This window comes from Carassius gibelio, chromosome B19, assembly GCF_023724105.1.
Source record: "Carassius gibelio isolate Cgi1373 ecotype wild population from Czech Republic chromosome B19, carGib1.2-hapl.c, whole genome shotgun sequence".
Lineage (NCBI taxonomy): Eukaryota > Metazoa > Chordata > Actinopteri > Cypriniformes > Cyprinidae > Carassius > Carassius gibelio.
In genome coordinates this window covers 29,336,262-29,357,034 of record NC_068414.1, presented here as the reverse complement: position 1 = coordinate 29,357,034, position 20,773 = coordinate 29,336,262, and the positions used below count along the sequence as shown (strand labels likewise).

The 20,773-nt window shown below is 35.1% G+C and overlaps 1 protein-coding gene and 2 long non-coding RNA genes across 3 annotated transcripts; 2 read left to right on the top strand and 1 right to left on the bottom strand.

Moving 5' to 3' along the window:
• The first annotated feature begins 562 nt into the window (after nt 1-562).
• Nucleotides 563-16,088, top strand: LOC127979035 (uncharacterized). Its single transcript, XR_008158700.1, has 3 exons — nt 563-666; nt 15,805-15,897; nt 15,989-16,088. It is a non-coding gene; the product is annotated as an uncharacterized LOC127979035 (long non-coding RNA).
• Nucleotides 2,771-8,641, bottom strand: LOC127979034 (uncharacterized). The gene is made up of 3 exons (XR_008158699.1): nt 8,464-8,641; nt 6,241-6,556; nt 2,771-3,116 (listed from the first exon to the last, which is right to left on the bottom strand). It is a non-coding gene; the product is annotated as an uncharacterized LOC127979034 (long non-coding RNA).
• Nucleotides 16,089-16,349: 261 nt separating the features above from the next.
• LOC127979032 (C-type lectin domain family 4 member E-like) lies at nt 16,350-20,654 on the top strand. The gene is made up of 7 exons (XM_052584144.1): nt 16,350-18,045; nt 18,719-18,850; nt 18,990-19,052; nt 19,148-19,219; nt 19,329-19,483; nt 20,042-20,151; nt 20,242-20,654. Exons 1-7 carry the CDS (start codon nt 17,970-17,972, stop codon nt 20,414-20,416), a joined length of 783 nt encoding a protein of 260 aa, XP_052440104.1. The 5' UTR covers nt 16,350-17,969; the 3' UTR covers nt 20,417-20,654.
• Nucleotides 20,655-20,773: the final 119 nt, after the last annotated feature.

The following is a 20,773-nucleotide window of genomic DNA, read 5'->3' as shown; positions in this document are numbered from 1 at the left end:
AATTTGACTGTCTTATCCATAAACTATGACACAAGGACTTGTCATTCTGATGGCACTGATATGTTCATTGACACAGATATTTACTTTTGAGAGATGAACTCAGGATTTAGAGCAAGAGACTGGCTTTTGCAGGTAATCCATGGTGTTTTGCTATTTGTACGAGTTGTTTTGAGAAATGCACTTACTGTTTTGCAAATCTCAAAATTGATTCGAGAAATGTACCAAAGCGACTGAGAAAAACTGTAACTATGACTTGGTTAACAGAAAACAAAGTTCTCTGCGGTCACAGGGGAACTTCCTGTTGTTATGCATAAGAAAAAGTAGAGAGATCAGTAACACCGTAATAAACTTACAGCAAATATGAAATAGGTTTCCTTGTAAACATACCACACACAATTATTTCTACTGTTTCTGACAATTAGTAACTTGACATGAAAAGGTCCCTGCAGAAACTCGAATTGTGACGCAGATGTCCTCACGATGTCACACTGATAAATTTGTTGTATGCATGTGTATATATGTAAAAGAACAAGGACACGACTAACGTTGTCTGTGTTTTTTTCTTCTCTTTCTTCATAACTGTTTCTGTACCAGTCATGGCAGAAAAGATTGAGGAACTTACAGCCAACTACACCACATTTAGAAAACAGCTGTCAATTTATGAAGGTAAGCTCCATCTCTTTAAGACCCATGACATGATTAAACACAAGATTTCTGCACTTTGAGCCATGATTTGATTAAAGGGTTCATATGATGTGATTAAATTTTTTCCTTTCTCTTTGGAGTGTTACAAGCTCTTGGTGCATGAAAAAGATCTTTAAAGTTGAAAAGACTAAAGTCTCATATCCAAAGAGATATTCTTTATAAAAGTTAACAGTCAACCACACACCCCTAAAATGACTCGTTCTAACATGCCCCAACAGTAACGTGTCTATCTTTACAATTACAGACTATGGGCCAGATTTAAGGCTACTAAACAGGGCAAATAAGCACGAAAGTACAATTTCAAAACAATGTAAATTTCTGCAGGTGATGTACTGACAATGTGCAAACTAAAGAACACAGACACGTCTTATTTCCATAATGACCAATGCAATCTACTGACTAAATCTACCAATGCCGCCATTTCAAGCTCAGAATAGTTTAAGACATGACTTCTGGGCATTAAATGATACAAAAATACAAAAAGGCCTACAGTTTGATGAGTGCAAATGTTAGTAAATCAGGTTGTGTGATTCAGCCTACTCTCTTCCTGTAAAATTTGCATCTGAATGAAAAATTCAAAATGCATATTCAATAAAGCCAGACACAAAAATAACTCTCTCCATGCCTTTTCAGCAATATTTCTTCACTGCTCATAAATGGTGTGGGGGATGTTTTCTTGGCAAACTTTTGGCCCCTTAGTGCCAATTGGGCATCGTTTAAATGCCACGGCCTACCTGAGCATTGTTTCTGACCATGTCCATCCCTTTATGACCACCATGTACCCATCCTCTGATGACTACTTCCAGCAGGATAATGCACCATGTCACACAGCTCGAATAATTTCAAATTGGTTTCTTGAACATGACAATGAGTTCACTGTACTAAAATGGCCCAAATAGTCACCAGATCTCAACCCAATAGAGCATCTTTGGGATGTGGTGGAATGGGAGCTTCATGCCCTGGATGTGCATCCCACAAATCTCCATCAACTGAATATGGTCCAACATTTCTAAAGAATGCTTTTAGCACCTTGTTGAATCAATGGCACGTAGAATTAAGGCAGTTCTGAAGGCCAAAGGGGGTCAAACACAGTATTAAAAAAAATAACACTACTAAGCACAATTTACTAAAATAAGGAGAAAGTTAATGTGAAATAATGAATAATTGAATCCTCACTACATCTTTAACTAGTCATTACCAACCAAGAAAAGCAGGGGTTCACTAGTTAAACACTTCAGATATTTTACCCGTGACATCTCAAAGTAGAACAAAAACTGCAGGACTTAAAAGACTTTTAGTAGACACTTTTTTCTAAACTTAATGAGGAACATCACAAACAGTAGTAGTACACAAGCTAATGCTGGGGTGAAATAAGGAGACTTAGAGAAATAGAGAACATTTTGTTTTCATGAGTAGTTACAGACATTGGTTTTGTTTATGGTTGAGGTTTAGTTAAGTTTTGCAGAAGTCTGTCAGTCTTCTGCAATAGCTCTGCAGATTCAATTGTACGTCATGTTGGCTGGAAAAAAAGTATTTTTTATGTGATAGCATGCACTGATAATTGAATCAGAGAGCCTTTTAAATACAGAAAAAGCAGTAATATTGAGAAATATTACAATCTAAATAATCTAACAGAAGAAGCATTGCATAGACCACATCCTCTGGTGAGAATTCTGCAGCAAAAACAAGTTATTAAAATATGTGTACAGGAGTATGTTGAGTAGTGTCATAACAGTGGTCAAGTGCATATGTTCTCATAACCAAAATAGTTCACACAATTACACTTCCTTCAGCTGAACAGTGTAAGAATTACACTACCAGTCACAAGTTTTTGAACAGTACAATTTTTAATGATTTTCAAAGAAGTCTTTTCTGCTCAAGATGCCTGCTTTTAATTGTTTTCTATTTGAATATATATCAAATGTATTTTTTTCCTGTGATTTCAAAGCCAACATTTTAACATCATTACTCCAGTAATCCTCCAGAAATGGATTTGCTGCTCAAAAAACATTTATGAGTATAATTGTTTTTCAGGTTTCTTTGATGAATAGCAAGTTCAATTCAATTCAGTTCAATTCAAGTTTATTTGTATAGCACTTTTTACAAAACAAATCGTTACAAAGCAACTTTACAGAAAATTATGTTTCTACAATATTTAGTAGCTAGTAGTTTGTGCACATTTGACAGGATTTTAGAAAAAATAGAATAATAATAATAATAATACAAGACGTAGTCAGCTAGACGATGAACTATCAATATTATTAATTAAGTTATTATATGATTCAGTCACACATTTAGCAATAATTGTTAGTTCTGTTTGTTGATTCAGGGTAGCATCATCTGGGGTCCTCTGAGGGTCAGCATCATCTCTTCTCAGGTGTTCTGGATCCAGACTGGAGCTTGTGTAAATCCTAGTTACCACGGGATGTAAATCCCGTGGGGAAACATAGAAAAAAAATACAGACATCATTAGCATAGCTGCTGATCCAACAAAGTAAAATTAGTTTAACCCAAGCTAATGAATAAAAATGCACCTTTGATCAGATGCAACTACACTCACAATTAAAAAGATACATTATTCGAATGCTTGGCGAAAGAGATGTGTTTTTTAATCTAGATTTAAACAGAGAGAGTGTGTCTGAACCCCGAACATTATCAGGAAGGCTATTCCAGAGTTTAGGAGCCAAATGTGAGAAAGCTCTACCTCCTTTAGAGGACTTCGCTATCCTAGGAACGACCAAAAGTCCAGCGTTTTGTGACCTTAGGGTGCGTGATGGGTTGTAACGTGGTAGAAGGCTAGTTAGGTACACAGGAGCTAAACCATTTAGGGCCTTATAGGTAAGTAATGATAATTTGTAACTGATACGGAACTTAATAGGTAGCCAGTGCAGAGACTGTAAAATTGGGGTAATATGATCATATTTTCTTGACCTGGTAAGGACTCTAGCTGCTGCATTTTGGACTACCTGTAGCTTGTTTATTGAAGAAGCAGGACAACCACCTAGAAGTGCATTACAATAGTCCAGTCTAGAGGTCATGAATGCATGAACTAGCTTTTCTGCATCAGAAACAGATAACATGTTTCGTAGCTTGGCAATGTTTCTAAGATGGAAGAATGCAGTTTTTGTAACATTGGAAATATGATTTTCAAAAGACAAATTGCTGTCTAATATAACACCCAGATTTCTGACTGTAGAGGAAGTAACAGTACATCCGTCTAGTTGCAGATTGTAATCTACAAGATTCTGTGTAGTGTTTTTTGGTCCAATAATTTGTATCTCCGTCTTATCCGAATTTAATTGGAGAAAATTATTTGTCATCCAATCTTTTACATTTTTAACACACTCTGTTAGCTTAGATAATTGGGAAGTTTCATCTGGTCTTGTTGAGATATATAGCTGAGTATCATCAGCATAACAGTGGAAGCTAATTCCCTATTTTCTAATAATATTACCAAGGGGCAACATGTATATTGAAAATAGAAGGGGACCTAGGATGGATCCTTGTGGCACTCCATATTTTACTGATGATAAATGAGATGACTCCCCATTTAAGTAAACAAAATGGTAGCGATCGGACAGGTAGGATCTAAACCATCTTAGAGCCTGCCCTTGAATACCTGTATAGTTTTGTAATCGATCTATGAGTATGTCATGATCTATGGTGTCGAACGCAGCACTAAGATCAAGTAAGACTAGAAATGAGATGCAGCTTTGATCTGACGCAAGGAGCAGGTCATTAGTAATTTTAACAAGTGCCGTTTCTGTGCTATGGTGGGGCAGACACAACTTTTTCAAAAATTTTAGACATAAATGGAAGATTTGAAATAGGCTTATAATTTGCCAGTACACTAGGATCTAGTTTTGGTTTCTTAATAAGAGGCTTGATAACCGCCAGCTTGAATGGTTTTGGGACGTGTCCTAAAGATAACGACGAGTTAATGATATTGAGAAGCGGTTCTTCGGCTACAGGTAACAGCTCTTTCAGTAATTTAGTGGGTACAGGATCTAATAAACATGTTGTTGGTTTAGATACAGTGATAAGTTTACTTAGCTCTTCCTGTCCTATGGTTGTAAAGCACTGCAGTTTATCTTTGGGTGCGATGGATGAAACTGAAGTGTTAGATGCTGTAGAATCTACATTCGCTATTGTATTTCTAATGTTATCTATTTTATCAGTGATGAAATTAATAAAGTCATTACTATTTAACGTTGGTGGAATATTTGAATCAGGTGGCGTCTGGTAATTTGTTAACTTAGCCACTGTGCTAAATAAAAACCTTGGATTGTTTTGGTTATTTTCAATGAGTTTGTGTATATGCTCTGCCCTAGCAGTTTTTAGAGCCTGTCTATAGCTGGACATACTGTTTTTCCATGCAATTCTAAAAACTTCTAAGTTAGTTTTTCTCCATTTGCGTTCAAGACTACGAGTTACTTTCTTGAGAGAGTGAGTATTACTGTTATACCATGGTACAGTACGTTTTTCTCTAACTTTTTTCAATTTGATCGGGGCAACAGCTTCTAATGTATTAGAGAAAATAGTGCCCATGTTGTCAGTAATTTCGTCTAATTCATGTGTATTTTTGGGTACAAATTGCAGTAGAGATAGATCAGGCAGGTTATTTGCGAATCTTTCTTTGGTGGCTGGAACAATAGTTCTGCCCAGACAGTATCGCTGCGACATATAGTTAATATCAGTTATACGCAGCATGCACGATACAAGGAAATGGTCTGTAATATCAATAGCAGTAAGATCGATTCCATGCGATATAATTAAATCTAGTGTATGATTAAAACGATGATTGGGCCCGGTGACATTTTGCTTGACTCCAAAGGAGTTTATTAGGTCAGTAAACGCAAGTCCTAATGTATCATTTGCATTATCAACATGAATATTAAAATCTCCCATGATTAGCGCCCTATCAACTAGAAGGTCTGAGAGGAAATCTGCTAATTCTTTTAGGAATTCTGTATACGGCCCTGGTGGTCTATACACAGTAGCCAGAGCAAGAGATACATTAGATTTCTTTTGCATGTCTGACAGAGTAACATTTAGCAGAAGTATTTCAAAAGAGTTAAACCTGTATCCTGTTTTCTGGGTAACATTGAGAATATCACTATATATTGTTGCAATACCCCCGCCACGACCAGTCTGACGGGGCTCATGCTTATAAGAGTAGTTTGGTGGAGTAGACTCATTTAGACCAAAATAATCATTTGGTTTTAGCCAGGTTTCAGTCAAGCAGAGTACATCAAAACTATTATCTGTGATCATTTCATTTACAATACCTGTTTTTGGTGTGAGTGATCTAATATTTATGAGCCCAAACTTTAAAGATTGTTTTTGTTCATTTAATTTACATTTTTCTGGTTTAATTACGATAAGATTTTTTCTAGATCCTACATTATATTTATATTTTGACCACACTATTCGGGGAACAGACACAGTCTTAATAGGTTTTACAGCGCAAGTATTTTTAGCATTTAAGCGGGTGGAACAAAACTCATCATAATGGTTATTTGAGAATTGTCTTACTAGTCACATGGAGTGAAGTGTCCTGGAGATGTTGTCAGAGAGAAGATCCACTCAGATTCTGCTGGGGGTGTAATCCATCAGCGCGAAACAGTCTAGGACGCTCCCAGAAAAGATTCCAGTTATTAACAAATAGCAGTTTCTGTTCTTTACACCATGACAACAACCATTCATTTAAAGCAAAAAGTCTACTGAACCTTTCGTGTCCTCGTCGATACGTGGGCAGTGGTCCTGACACGACGATCGTCGCCGCGGGCGTCGTGCTGCGAACCGTCTCGATCAGGCTCCTGAAGTCCCAGTTCATAAGAACAGAAATTGTCTGAAATAGAAATATTTTGTAACATCATAAAATGTATTGATCAGTTTAAAGCATACTTGCTAAATAAAATTATTAATTTCTATAATGTAAGTAGAACTACTTCAAGTTTATTTTATTAAGTATATCCAAAGTTCAAGTATATTTTTAAGTATACTTTATGTAGTAAGTACACAAAAATCAGTGTACTAGTAGTATACTTGTAAGTGTACTATTATACTCCTTTGGACTAAATTGGCCCACTTTCTAGTATATAAAAGTACATTTTTAAATATACTTTAAGTATAACAGTAGTAAACTTTGAGTACACGACTAGTTTACATCTGTGTTTAGTTTGTACTACAACTATACTAGAAGTAAACGTATATAGGTATACTGATAGTTTACTAATTACATTATTTTTGCATTTTTGTACACTTTAAAGTATAGTCTCAGTAAACTACTAGTTTAGTAGTTTTATACTGCAAGTATATTCATGAGTTTAAGTATACCACTGTCCCTATTTATTAATTTTCAATTAACTTTCAATAATATTTTTTTTTATATAATAGGATATATCATAATAAAAATCACAAACAGACAGTAAGCTACATGTTAAGCTAGATTTTAAGTGAAAGTTTAAACTGTTTTATCAGTTCCCAAATTGTTACTGATAGATATTCTACACTGATTCAAGTATTCAGAAACAATATCCTTCATCTCATCAGATTTCTACCTCAGGTATCTCCACTGAAAAGCATTCACAAGAAAGAGATGTTTGTCTGCTTAAGTGGACTAAAGTTCTTCTGATCGTTTTTGCTGTCTGGTTTTGGCTCTTGGAGGTCTAACTTAAATATTTGACATAATATTAACATCACTGCTACTACTACTGCTTATGTTTTGTCTTTAATCTGATGTAAAAATTTCAATGCAGCTGTCTGCCCTGAAAACTAATGGCACAAGTGAGTAATATTTCATGATCCAGTAAAGCAACATGGGTGATTTGTCTGTTTCTTTCCACATTTTATTCATAACTGTTTCTGTACCAGTCTTGGCAAAAGAGCTTGATGAACTTACAGCCAATTACACCAGAGTTACATAACATCTCCACATTAACAATAGCGAATTAAGTTAGTTCAGATTTAGAGAATCAAGATCTAAAGAATGGATCACTGGATCATTCCATCTTGATTGCATTTCTTATTTTCTTCTCGTTTTTTGCCTTTGTCACACAGATTTCAAAGAACATTTTGATGTGCTCCACTTCAATCATAAGGAGACACTTGAAAAGCTGAACAGATTAAACTGTAAGTTTTATGAAAACTTAAAAGATCACTGTGTGACTCTAGGAGGACATCTAGTGATCATAAACAGCAAAACAGAACAGGTGTGCAAGGTCTATTTGTTAAACAAGAAAAGGGGCAGGACTGATTTAATCTCGAATTGATTCATTGATTTTTTTTATTTATTTTTTTATTAAAAGTTACTTAAAAATAAGAAACATCACAAACAAAATGTCACTAGTAAACGTTACAATATTTGCAGTACACATTGCCAAGTTTCAAGTATAAAACAGATAACTAGGCTACACAAACTAAAGCAAAGGTAAAACTTAAACATACGGAACTATATTTTCTCCAGTTTATGTTTTTGGTTTAATTAGGTCTTTGATGGTCTTGGCAGACTGGGTAAAGGTTAGCATCTCGTTCCACCATAAGGCACGGCTTGTTCACTGACAGTAAATGGCAGGAGGGGAACAAATGCATCAAAAGCAATCAATTAGATGTGTAATATCACCTAAGAAAGTAATTTCAGCAGTGAAACATGCTATTATATGTTACATTACATTCCTCACTGGATTGGTCTCAATGATTTTGACACCGAGGTTTCACTGGATTTGACCACTCGTCTGAATATGATTTAGGACTTACCATTCAAATCCAGTAAGTCTTTTATTTGATCGTCGGCTTCCCGGGTTTCCCGATAATGATTGATCTTAGCGATTAAGAACGTTTTCTACGAGTAATTTTACAATCTTTGTTATTGTTTCACGTGCGTTTTCCAAAAATGCACATAAAGCAGTCGCACGCATAGACATATAAATAACTAGACGCCTCATTGGCCGCTCTGAGCCGTTGCTGCGATACGTCAACGCGTCCGCCATGTTAGTGAGGGCAAGACTGCCTTAAAAATACATGGAAGGAAACGGGGAGCTGCGGTTTTTTCTGAATAAAAACACGATAACGTTCACATTTATCAACCGATTTCAGGTTTGTGATATATGTGCTGTTAAAAACTTTGCCTCCAGTTATTTAGTTAGGTTTGGAAAATTATTAATTTTCGTAAGGAATTGTGAAAGCTCACATTTATCTCACTTGTTGATTTCGTTGATTATTTTCGGTTTACAATTCTAATGTTAATTTAGCAGGGCTCTCAAGTTTTGAACTGAGTTCAGAGTGAGATTTTGCCCGCGGTCGCGATGGCGGCAGGGGTTTGATGGGGACGGGTGTCTGATCTCATAAATGACACATATTCTTACAAATAAAATAATATTTATTTAATTCAGCATTTATTTGTGTGTGTGTGTGAGAGAGAGAGAGAGAGAGAAAAAATGGTCAGTGCTGTTTATAGTAGGTGTTGGAAGCTGGTTTTGAGGCCAGGGGTTGGTGGCTCCCATTTGAATCACTGTGGTTCCAGGCCAGCCATTTTTCACAGTTCCATCAAGTGCTAAACTGTTCCTGGTTTAGGTCTTGTTTAATCCCACCATGGAGAAAACCCTCTCAGCATAGGTATTTGAATGAGCAAGCACTAACACTAATGCAGCTATTTTAGAAAGCCTCCCTGCTTATGTCCCTCACACCTTGATGGACACAGGAGTTATCTTGTCTGCAGACTAAGCACCAGTAAAAAGAGCTGGTGGTTCCCCATTGTGATGAATGGTGATCGGGTTGACCACTCCTTCTTAAAGGAACACCTACAGGTGGCTGCTCTACATAACCCTCCCTTTTTCCCTGTTTCCAGTGGGTTCTCCACTGTTTCCTCTATGGTCCTCCACAGTCTCTTCCATGCACCCATCCTCTACTGGCACCCTAACTCCCTCCCCTACTGTATTCTCCACAGCCTCCTCCTCTGACCTAGCCACCTTTTTAGGGAGCTGGGCCCGCATTCATAAAGATTCTAAGAATCCTCTCAGAAAACTCTTAATTTAGCTTAAAAACTTTTACGTAGGAGTCTTAGCTTAAAAGCGATTTGGGACCGATCTGAGAGCAACTCTGAGTAAGGAAAAGACAAAAACGTTTATCTTAGTGAGGAGGCGGGGTTGAACCGGTTGCTATGTATGACACAATCTTTTGAAGACTCTGATTGGCTGGTTGTCCAAGAAGGAAAAAAAAGAGTGATTTTAAGTATAGGGTCTATTCTAATCCTCACTTTAAATTTACATGCGTAATTTTTCCTATTTGACCGTTCTCTCTCTCTCTCACACACACACACACACACACACACATTATATGTGTGTATATGAATTCTATTTTTTTATTTACCATGCTTTTAATTTCCTATAAGGTATTTGATTGGCTTAGAATGATAAAAATTGTTCCACTCTTTCCAGTTACAGTGATTGCTGTCCTATGTAAGTGGCGGTTTGAGTGTTGGTTTTAATGTATCAAACATGGAATCAAAGCCAAGAAGAGCGAGAAAGCCAAACTGGACAGAGGAACAGTGTTTACTGTTAGCCCAGTTAATGGATGAACACAAGGCCATTCTTAAAGGAAAATTCAGACACAGCAAGGGACAAGAAGCAGACATGGGAGCGTATAGCACAAACTATTAACGGTTCATTCCCCCTTCTTGTGCGCACCTATAAGCCTGCTATATTCATAAATGCAGTTTTTTGAGCCTGCAAGGTGGGAATGTCCAGTGGAAACGAAATGAACTGCGACACAATAAGATGTTCTGAAAGTGCTGTAATTGTTTGTGTGATCACTCTGCTTACAGAAGGTTGTGACAGACCCAAATCATCACTATTGCATTGTTGCATGTTCCCAGTTGCCAAATATTGTAATGTAGTGATTACTTTAATTTATATATTAAATTATATTATATTAAATTATTATATAATCTATACCGTCTTATTAACTCATTGTCATCCATTGTCTGCAACACATTTCTTCTGCCTCTTCATCTTTCTGCCATTTTCTCCTCTGCTAAAGAAACTCTTAAGCCTCTTAAAAGTCCTCGTCTGTGCTCATAACAAATTTTACCTTAAGACCTCTTTTAAGGGATAAGATGCTTTCTGAATTACTTTTTTCTTTACTAGGATTTTTTTCTTTAATTTTAAAAGTAAACGCCCACATTTCTAAGAATTTTCTTAGAATTTTGTCACTAGGAACTACTTTTTGCATTAAGATTCTTTATGAATACGGGCCCAGATCTTTTAGAACAAAGCATGAAAGATTGCTCCTTTGCCTCTTCCCTGACATCTTTGAAATAGACGAATGCAATAATCAATATTATACATTGGATAAAATATAATGAAATAGCCTAGGCAAAACGTTTTGAAAATGGGGACCAGGATGAGGTGCAGTAAAAATAAAAGGAAAGAAATTTTTTTTTTTTTTAAACTATTATGGATACTGCCATACAAGTATTATGGATAGGCCTATTATAGAAGTCTCTTATATAAAACTGTCAGAGTAGCCCCGCATCCTCTTCAACGTGTAACTTTGGCAATAAAAAAATAATAGTGGGCTAATAATAGGCACAAAAGCTACGGCCGACCACGTATAATGGCCAAAATTGCGTGCGTGTCGGGGTCATAATAACCATCAGACCAAAACATATCTTAGACTGTTTTTAAAAAATGTTAAATTAATATATTGATAAAAAAAAAACATATAGTGAAAATCTGTGTCATTGTCTTGACAAGTCTGTAACCGTAACGTTACCTACTTCAGCGAGCGTCTGGATCTGTGTTGCACACGAGCCTGTAAAAATCTTACCCGGATACAGCAATGCTATTTTCTGATTGGCTGATCGGTAGCTATATTTTTTTTATTCGATTAGCAGGTGCGTGTCAGGGCCTTCGGGGAACTCACTTGATTCCTCTACGTTACCTGTTTCACTGTTTAAAAAAATAGCGCCGCAACTTGGTGGGCGTTGTCCTCGTAATGTCTCTGCGTGAGAAATACAAGGTGTGGCGTGTGAGCGTGTGAACGGGTTGAAATGCGTGAGTCTCACGCCCAATGCGTGAGACTTGAGAGCCCTGATTTAGTATAACTGTGACATATGCATGTAATTTAATTTGAACATACATTAAATGAAATGTAGTTGTTTTATTGCTTTCTCTGTGTTCAATCCCAACATTTTTCTTTCTTTTTTTCTCTTTCGTGGCTCAGATCAGAACACAGCTCATTCCCTTTGAAATTCTGTGATAAAATCTAAGTAATACATCTTTAAACACTAATAATTTACTATTGTAGAGAAAATGTAATAAAACAAGTAAATACAAATCAAAAAGTGACACTATAGCCTACAGATGAACTCCAAAACAAATAATAACACATGTAACTGATGAAGCTATGGTTCCAGTGAAGATGAAAATATGCACTGACACAGTGCACAGTAGAAAAGTGATATGTTATATTAAAAAGTACATGTAGTACAACTTAAAGTAAAGTGAATAATATGAAAAGCGAGTACAACTCTACAATAACATATTCGATATAATAGATTTATAATAGTATAAAATTATTTGTATAATATAAATGATACCATAATAAATAACTTAACAACAATAGGTTAACAATAGCAAGAAGAATATGTAATATCAAGGGTGGAATAATACAGAATAGACAAAAATGAAGAATAAATTAATAGTTAATTAGAGTAAAATAAAAAAAATTGAAATGTAATTTTAAAATACTATTTGTTTAATAATTATTAATCAAATTAAGACACAATACAAAAAAATTGTGGACATGAGTTCCAAATTGTGTTTAATTAATGAGCTCCTTAAGTATAATATATGCATGTATAATATATATATATATATATATATGTGTGTGTGTGTGTGTGTGTGTTCTATAATGCACATTACACACACTCATGCAGAAAACACACACATTTTGAAACAGTGATTTATTTTTCCATGTATGTTAACACATATGAATGTTTGTGTGAGGTTTACCTTGTACCACAAAATCTCAAAGTATAGTTATGTTTATCACAGACCAGAATATGAGATGCTCCCCTCAAAAACTTGATATTAATCAAAATTAATAATAATTATAACAACATCACAATGAATTTATCATGCTATTGCAGCTGGATTCACTATGAGTTCCTGTGTTTTTCATTTCTAGGCTATTAACATCATGTAGTTTTTGTGTAAAGACCCACGCAGTACATGATCAGCATTAAACAGCCTGTGCAAAGCTTTTTAAATGCAGTCTATAGTATTAGAATATGAGCTGCGTCATTCTGTCGATTCATTCAGGGCTGCTCTGGGTTTATTACAAACACAACATTAGTCTATAGGGAGGTATAGTCTTGTCTCTTGGAAATGCATTTATTCCTCAGCTTTCCTTAAGGCTGTCCTTGTCCTGTTTGCAAATGGCTAAAAGGGAAGAAAAAAGAATACATAGAATCAGTTCACAGTTTTATGAAAAGCAATGAAATCCTTATAATCAAGTGATGAACTTAATCAGTAACACTTTTGAATAACGGTCCATTAGTTAATATTAGTTAACTACTTTAGTTAACATGATCTAAGCAAGAACAATCCTTCTGCAGCATTCATTAATCTTAGTTGATGTTCAATTCAACATTTACTAATGCATTATTTAAATCAAAAGTTGTGCTAACAATGAAAAACTGTATTTTCATTAACTAACATGAACAAAGATTAATAAATACAGTAATATTTAACCTCCATCCCTCCGGGAGGCGTTTCAGGAGCCTCTGGACAAGGACCACAAGATTCAGGAACAGCTTTTTCCCTAAAGCTGTCTCCTTGCTGAACTCTGCCCTCTGACACCCCTCAACACCCCCCACACCACACATAGACTCCTCCCTGTCTTCAACACTCTGATTTATTTATTTATTCACAACAAGCAAAAAACAGTAACTTGTTATTACTTGCACTACTGTCTGTTCATCCAGGAAAACTGTATAATCCATTTGCACACTGAAATATTTTCTATGCACTTTACTGTCCATTGCAATACTGTAAATTATGTTCATAGTTCTGCCTATAGTGTACATACACTTTTACATAGCCCATCTGTATAGTATGTTCATAGTACACCTATCTGTATATCGTGCTTATAGTATTTAATATCTGTAAATTATGTCCATAATACTTACCTGTATAGTTATTGTACATATTATAGACCTTTATTCTGTACTTACTGCTTATTGCACTTCTGGTTAGATGCTAACTGCATTTCGTTGCTTTGTACCTACATGTGCAGTGACAATAAAGTTGAATCTAATCTAATCTAATCTTATAAATGTATTGTTCATTGTTTTTTCATGTTCATTAAAGAATTAACTAACATTAACTAAAGGACCATTATTCTAAAGTGTAACCACTTAATCTTTGTAAATAAGTAACGGTAGTGAAATTAAAGAGAGAAGCTTTAGCTCCATCATTAATCTAGACAGTCAAAGGGCTCACTCTGTATATTAAACTCATAACACCATTTCGTTTATTATATAAACGGCAATATAAGTTAAAACGTAATAAGAATTCATTTAAACTTTGAATTCTTATAAAGTCTCAGCTTTCTCTGCTAGCTAACGTTACGCTAGCGATATTATTAATCGTCTGACACTTGTGGTTAATTAAGCTGTCAACATAATGTTAAAAATGACCAAAAAACATCGAGGAAGAACAGCTGAGTCTTACCTGTGAAAGATAACACCCCGAGATCTGTTTTTATTATCGTGTGACGGTTTGTAGGTGTCCAATCTGTCGATGAGCAAGGTATGTTTTCTTCTGTCCTGATGTGAGAGTTATGAGAGTTGCCCGCTCCAATATGGCGGCCACGTGCGGTCGAGCGGCCAATGAGGCGTCTAGCTATTTATATGTCTATGGTCGCACGTAGCTGTGCTTTCTGCTGCTTAGGAGTCGCTGTCTGTTTGTCAAGTGCTGAAATGTCACCTCATAGAATGGCTCTAAATTGTAGTACACGATCGTTTATTGACGTTAACCTAATGCTGCGTTCCAGACAGACAATAATAATATAACTATAATTATAGTGTATAATATTATACTTTACATAATAATATATAATATACTTTATATCCAGTATAGAGAAAGAGAGAGAGAGAGTCAGACCTTATTTCCAGGTCCAATACATAGCTAGATTTCGTGCACTTCAGCAAGTTATTGGCAGATTTGTTCCCCCGTCTTTGAAGCATTTCCTAAATTGCTTCTTTTATTCGTTTTATTTTCAGTCATTTAATTGTAATGTGTATTTGTATTTGTTCTGCCCTTTTTAATTCTTTAATTTCTAAATTAATTTTAAAACGAGTCATTAGGTGTACAATAAAGCACCATCAAATCCTTGTATTATAATCACATTGACCTTGAATCAAGTTAAAGGTGTAATCTGCCGATTGTCCTGCAGGTGAGGTGACTGCATAAATCTGTCTTCTTACAATGCACTCAGGGCTTTTCGATTGCTCCAGAGCACTCGTAGATCTACGATGGTCTACGACTTAAGTGCTACATAAGTTACGATGCTTTTGGGAAAAAGACCAGTCGTACGATCGTTTTTACGAACTTCTTAGGCTTACGAAGCTTTTGGGAAACTCAGGCCTAATCTCTAGCACTTTCAATTCTCATTCATTCATTCATTCATTCTCTATCAAGACTTCACATCAAAATCATCAAACAGCACTATAACTTTCACTTTCATTTTTCATCACTTTCAAAAAGAAACAATTTTATTAAAGAAATTAAATTTCCTTCCTTCAAGGAAGCATCAAGAACTGTGGCTAAATTCAGACTAATATTTTTTTTATCATACTATTTGCTCTGGTTTAATCTGGTTTTACTAATCATACAGAATATGGTGTGTGTGTGTGTGTGTGTGTGTAACTCAAACCAATATTTATTTACATATTTGTCAAGTTTTTGAATTATACCCAGGATTAATCTAAATGAATTAATGTAAATGTACATAAAGATATATCTATACTGTATCTAGTTCTTTTTTTAAGCATTTTTACTTGTATAGATAATTATTATAAACTTCTTATCACAGGACAGGAGATCCTCAAGAAAGAAGTGACTGTTCTTAACAGATTAAAGTTCTTCTGATAGTTGCCTGTCTCTGATGAGGACCACAATGCCACAGGTTAGAAAAAAAAATAAAGAAACCAAAACAATTTCATTTCAATTTGTTCAGGCAATTGTCATCATCACTGTTTCTTTTGTTTTGGATGCAGATTACAAAGCACAGTTTGATGCGATCCTTAACCAACATGAGGAGACGCTTAGAAAACAGATTAAATTGTACATCTTAAGATCTGATCCATTTGTAAAATGTCAAAAAATAATGCACACCTTTTACATTTTTGAAATGTATTCAAATAAACTGTAAATCATGTGTAAAAAAAAAAAAATGCTATTTTTCACTACTGAATCCATGGGCTCAAATGCAAAATATGCATTTGAGCAGAATGTCTTACAGTCATAAAAACAGCTGTATAGTGTTAATCTAGGTATCAACTATAATGCGCACAGTTCACATTTTTGATATTTATTAAAATAAACTGTCAAATATATGTTTAAAAAATGTTTTTTTTTCTCACAATTACATTTATTAATAATTGAAAATGAAGAACGGAGATGTTTAATGGTACAAAGACTCTTGGAGGATCCTGAAGATGTTAAATTTTTATGACAAATTACAAACTGCTGTGCAACATGATATTACAGTTAGCACAGGAACGGCAACAAGCATCACAGAGACCAACAATGCATCTCTGCTATACGGGAGCGCGCGCTCTTCCGGCAGACACGCACTCAGGACCCATATAAGGAAATTCCGCTCCATCTAACGTCACACAGAGCCATACTCGAAAAAAACTTTCCGAAACTTGTGACAAACCGGAAGGAGTATTTTGGGAACAGAAATACTCCTTCAAACCTACAACTTAATTTTTGAAACTTTGTCCATGTTTAGCATGGGAATCCAACTCTTTAACAGTGTAAAAAACTCAGTATGCATGAAATAGAGTTTCACAATTTGAGTTGAATTACTGAAATATATGAACTTTTCCACAACATTCTAATTTATTGAGATGCACCTGTATTGTGAATTGTATCTTGGCCGAGTGACCCAGATAACTGGAAAGAAGATGAATCCTTCAGGAGAAAACTGTGCTAGTCTGGGAATTTTTTTATTATTATTATTATTATTAATAGTTTGACAATTCTTGCAAAATGCAGAAAATGTTCATACATGAAAAAAGTACATTCACCCTAATTGATGATAACTAAAAGAAGAAACACCGTAAATACACTTAGATTGACGTTCATCGTATTCATGCTTTTTCAATAGTGAGCCTTCATTCAGGATCTTTAACAGATCAGTGCTTAAACAATAAAAGAAAGCCTTAAATCTTTTAATTTTTAATCTGCAGTTTTTATTGTCCGAAACCTTTCTTTTATTTAGATTAGTCCCCTTTGGTCACATTCTACTCTTAAAAAAGTAAAAAAGCATGCAGCCCATATAACGCTAGGGTCTACAAGATTGTCGCTGAATTCCAGTGACAATTTCTTTTAAACCACTGCAACCATGTCCTCTGTGTCTGATACAAACTGTCTTTTCACGCTCACTCTTGGCACTCTTATTTCAGATGCTTTTCTCTTTGAAATGACCTTACTTCCCTAAAATTTTACAGGGGAAATAGAGTTATACAGTTTTCATATTGTATAGTTTTCATTTTCATTGTGAAACCTCAGAAAATGATAGGCCTAACAAGAAGCAATAGGATTATTAATTTGTGATATACTAAAGGTGCTGATTACATAAAGATGAATGGCACATTTTATAAACTTCGGAATCAAAAATCAAAGCCAGATAAATGCAGTATGTAATTATCTGACTGAAATGTTTTTGTGCAGTCTGAGGTGCAAAAACAAAATAGAAAACTGCTTTAATAGAAGAGACAATCCCAATGCAATAAATAAGGCAAGTGCACATAGCAAATAAATAAGGCAATGGGTATTTTTAAGGCATAGTTGTCATTAGACTTCTTTCATTTCAGCTTTTGGAAATGTTTTCATATTTAGCCTAGTTTTATTTATTTGCTGCTCCACTGTCTGCCAATGATTGTTTCCTGTGCTACACTGATGTCTGTTTAAATAGTCTGTTGGACTTCCTTAACAGTCAGTCACTCAGACATCTGCCAGTTTAATGAAATGGATGTAATCTATTCAAATTCTGAACTCGTAGGTTCAACAACTGCTTCAATTAACAAATGCTCCCAGTACAAAGGTAAGACAATTTATCAATCAAAAATCATTATTCAAATATACTGTAGTATACATTTTTACTTTACATGTAGTATTCTAATAAGAGTTCTGCACTGATGATTAATTGATGATTAAAACAAAAGATCAAATCTCTATAGTACTGTCAATTCTCATTCATTCATTCATTCTGTATCAAAACTTCACATCAAAATCATCAAACAGCACTATAAACAACTTTTATTAGAGAAATAGAAACAAAGAAATAAAACTTCTGAGTAAGATTGTGACATTTCCTTCCTTCAAGGAAGCATCACGGACTGTGGCTAAGTTCAGATTCATTCTTTATCATACTCCTTATTTCACTCTGGTTTAAACTGGTTTTACCAATCATACAGAATATGGTGTGTGTGTTATAGCCTACTCTATGTTATAGGGACAAAATGTCCCCACAAAGATGGCAATTTCCAAAATCTGTGTCCTTGTGGGGACATTTTTGATCCCCATGAGAAAACAAGCTCGTGATTTTTTTTTTTAAATCAAAAAATTCCGGTAGTTTTGTGCGAGAGGTAAAGCGATAGAAAATACAAAATGTACATTTACAGCAACATATTCCTCATAAAGATATATATACTGTATCTAGATCTTTTTCAAGCATTTGACTTGTATAAATAATTATTATAAACTTCTAATCACAGGCCAGGAGACCCTCAAGAAAGAAGTGACTGTTCATAAACGGATTAAAGTTCTTCTGATAGTTCTCAGTGTCTGTCTGGTCTTTGCTTTCGGAGGAGTTTGTACTCTGGCGATACTTCTTACACATGCTACACGTAACTCAATTTTACTTCTAAACTCATGCCTAATGTTTCATGCCTAAACATAAGCAATTACAAAAAAAAAAAAAAAAAAAGAATCCAAGACACGTCTTCTGGTCTGAAATATTTGAGATTCTATTGATTTGTTTTGCAGATGTTGCTTTTTATAATCCAAACTTCAATATGTCTGTGTCTGATCAGGACCACAATGCCACAGGTGAGAAGAAAATAAAGCAACCAAAACAATTTGATTCCAATTTGTTCAGTCAATTGTCAAATCTCATCATCACTGTTTCTTTGTTTTGGATGCAGATTACAAAGCACAGTTTGATGCGCTTCATAACCAGCATGAGGAGACGCTTAGAAAGCTGAACAGATTAAATTGTACGTCTTAAGATCTTAAGATAGTATGTCTTTACATACTCTGTAATATAAAGAGAAAATGTGTCTGAAATAATGAATAATTGATTCATCTCTACCTCTTTTATTAAAGACAGTACGGGTTGTGCTCTTTGTGCCGTCCACTGGGTTCATTCTGGAGGAAAGTGTTACTACTTCTCTACAGTCAACATGAACTGGACACAGAGTCGAGATCACTGTGTGACTTTAGGAGGACATCTAGTGATCATAAACAGCAAATCAGAACAGGTGTGTTCACCACTGATACATCCTTCTGAGATTCAATTTCATCTTCTACAGTTAAATAGCTCACATCGAAACAAATCATAATTATAACATGCATGTTCTCTATTGGACAACATTAAGACATTTTTAGATCCACTGATTAAAAATGTTAAGGTTAAGCTGTAAAACAAAAATACACTAACTTAGACTAGTAAAGTCAACTTGAAACAGAACCGGTTTTACTTATGTCAAGATAAAGAAGTCAGGGGTCATTTATTTGTGGTTTAGCTGCTTCCTGAAAGGACTCTGCAGACTGGTTGAGAAAGTGTCTTGTTTTCATGTTTGTAGAGAGCAACTTTGTGCGTTCTTAAGGAATAATTATGCACTATTTACTGATGGTACAGAAATTTGATGTGTTTTCAGTAGAATATGAATAATTTACAATATGACCTGGAATGTGAATATGACCTCAGCTGTGATTTCATGACTTTAAATACTATACATTTATCTGTTCTGAGCCTTTTGTGCATTACATCAGATCTCACTAGATGCATGATCACTGTTCAATTTGTTCTCCTTCAGGATTTTGTTACTTCTAACGTTAAAGTATCCCATTGGATTGGTCTCAATGATTTGGACACTGAGGGTCACTGGGTTTGGGTGAACAACCAGCCAGTTAATGATTCAGTAGAGTAAGATCTACATTCATGTTTAAAATACAATCTTTGAATTGAAAGAACAATACTAGAGGCAGATGAGTTTCGTTTTTTTCTCCACTGCAGATTCTGGATTAAACGAGAGAACGGAATCAGAGAGCCTGATAACTGGACTAAACACCATCCGGATGGTGAGGACTGCGCTGGTCTGGGACGTTCTATCAGAGACACAGATTTCTGGTCGGATGCTTACTGTTTTCTAGAGAAAAGATTTGTGTGTGAAGCTCCTGCAGCAGTTTAGTTCACCGCTCCCGAATAGATTTTGGCCAATTGCTCATTACTACTTTTTAATGAAACATCTGTAAGCTTCGCATGAAATGTAAAGCAGTTTCTGCTTTTAACACACACACATATATATTGTTTTTTCGAGTTGAATGCCACCACAAAGTCGTAATCACAAATAAGGAACTTTCTTTGGGCCCAGGGCTTCCAGGTTGTGGGCATGTTTGTGAAAAAATATGGCATCTGTATTATTGGTAAACTTTTTTAATTTACAATAAAATTACTTTGGAAAAGAGCATAGATGGAAATATGTTTCTTGCACCTTATGATATTATTTCCCCAAACCTGCAGACTAACAGCAACTGTTCAAGTAACA

Excerpts from the sequence above, each read along its gene's own strand:
- LOC127979032 (XM_052584144.1), top strand. The coding sequence starts at position 17,970 with ATGGATGTAATCTATTCAAATTCTGAACTCGTAGGTTCAACAACTGCT. Across the intron at positions 19,053-19,147 it reads TCAGGACCACAATGCCACAG|ATTACAAAGCACAGTTTGAT; the intron begins GTGAGAAGAAAA and ends TTTTGGATGCAG. Across the intron at positions 19,484-20,041 it reads TAAACAGCAAATCAGAACAG|GATTTTGTTACTTCTAACGT; the intron begins GTGTGTTCACCA and ends GTTCTCCTTCAG.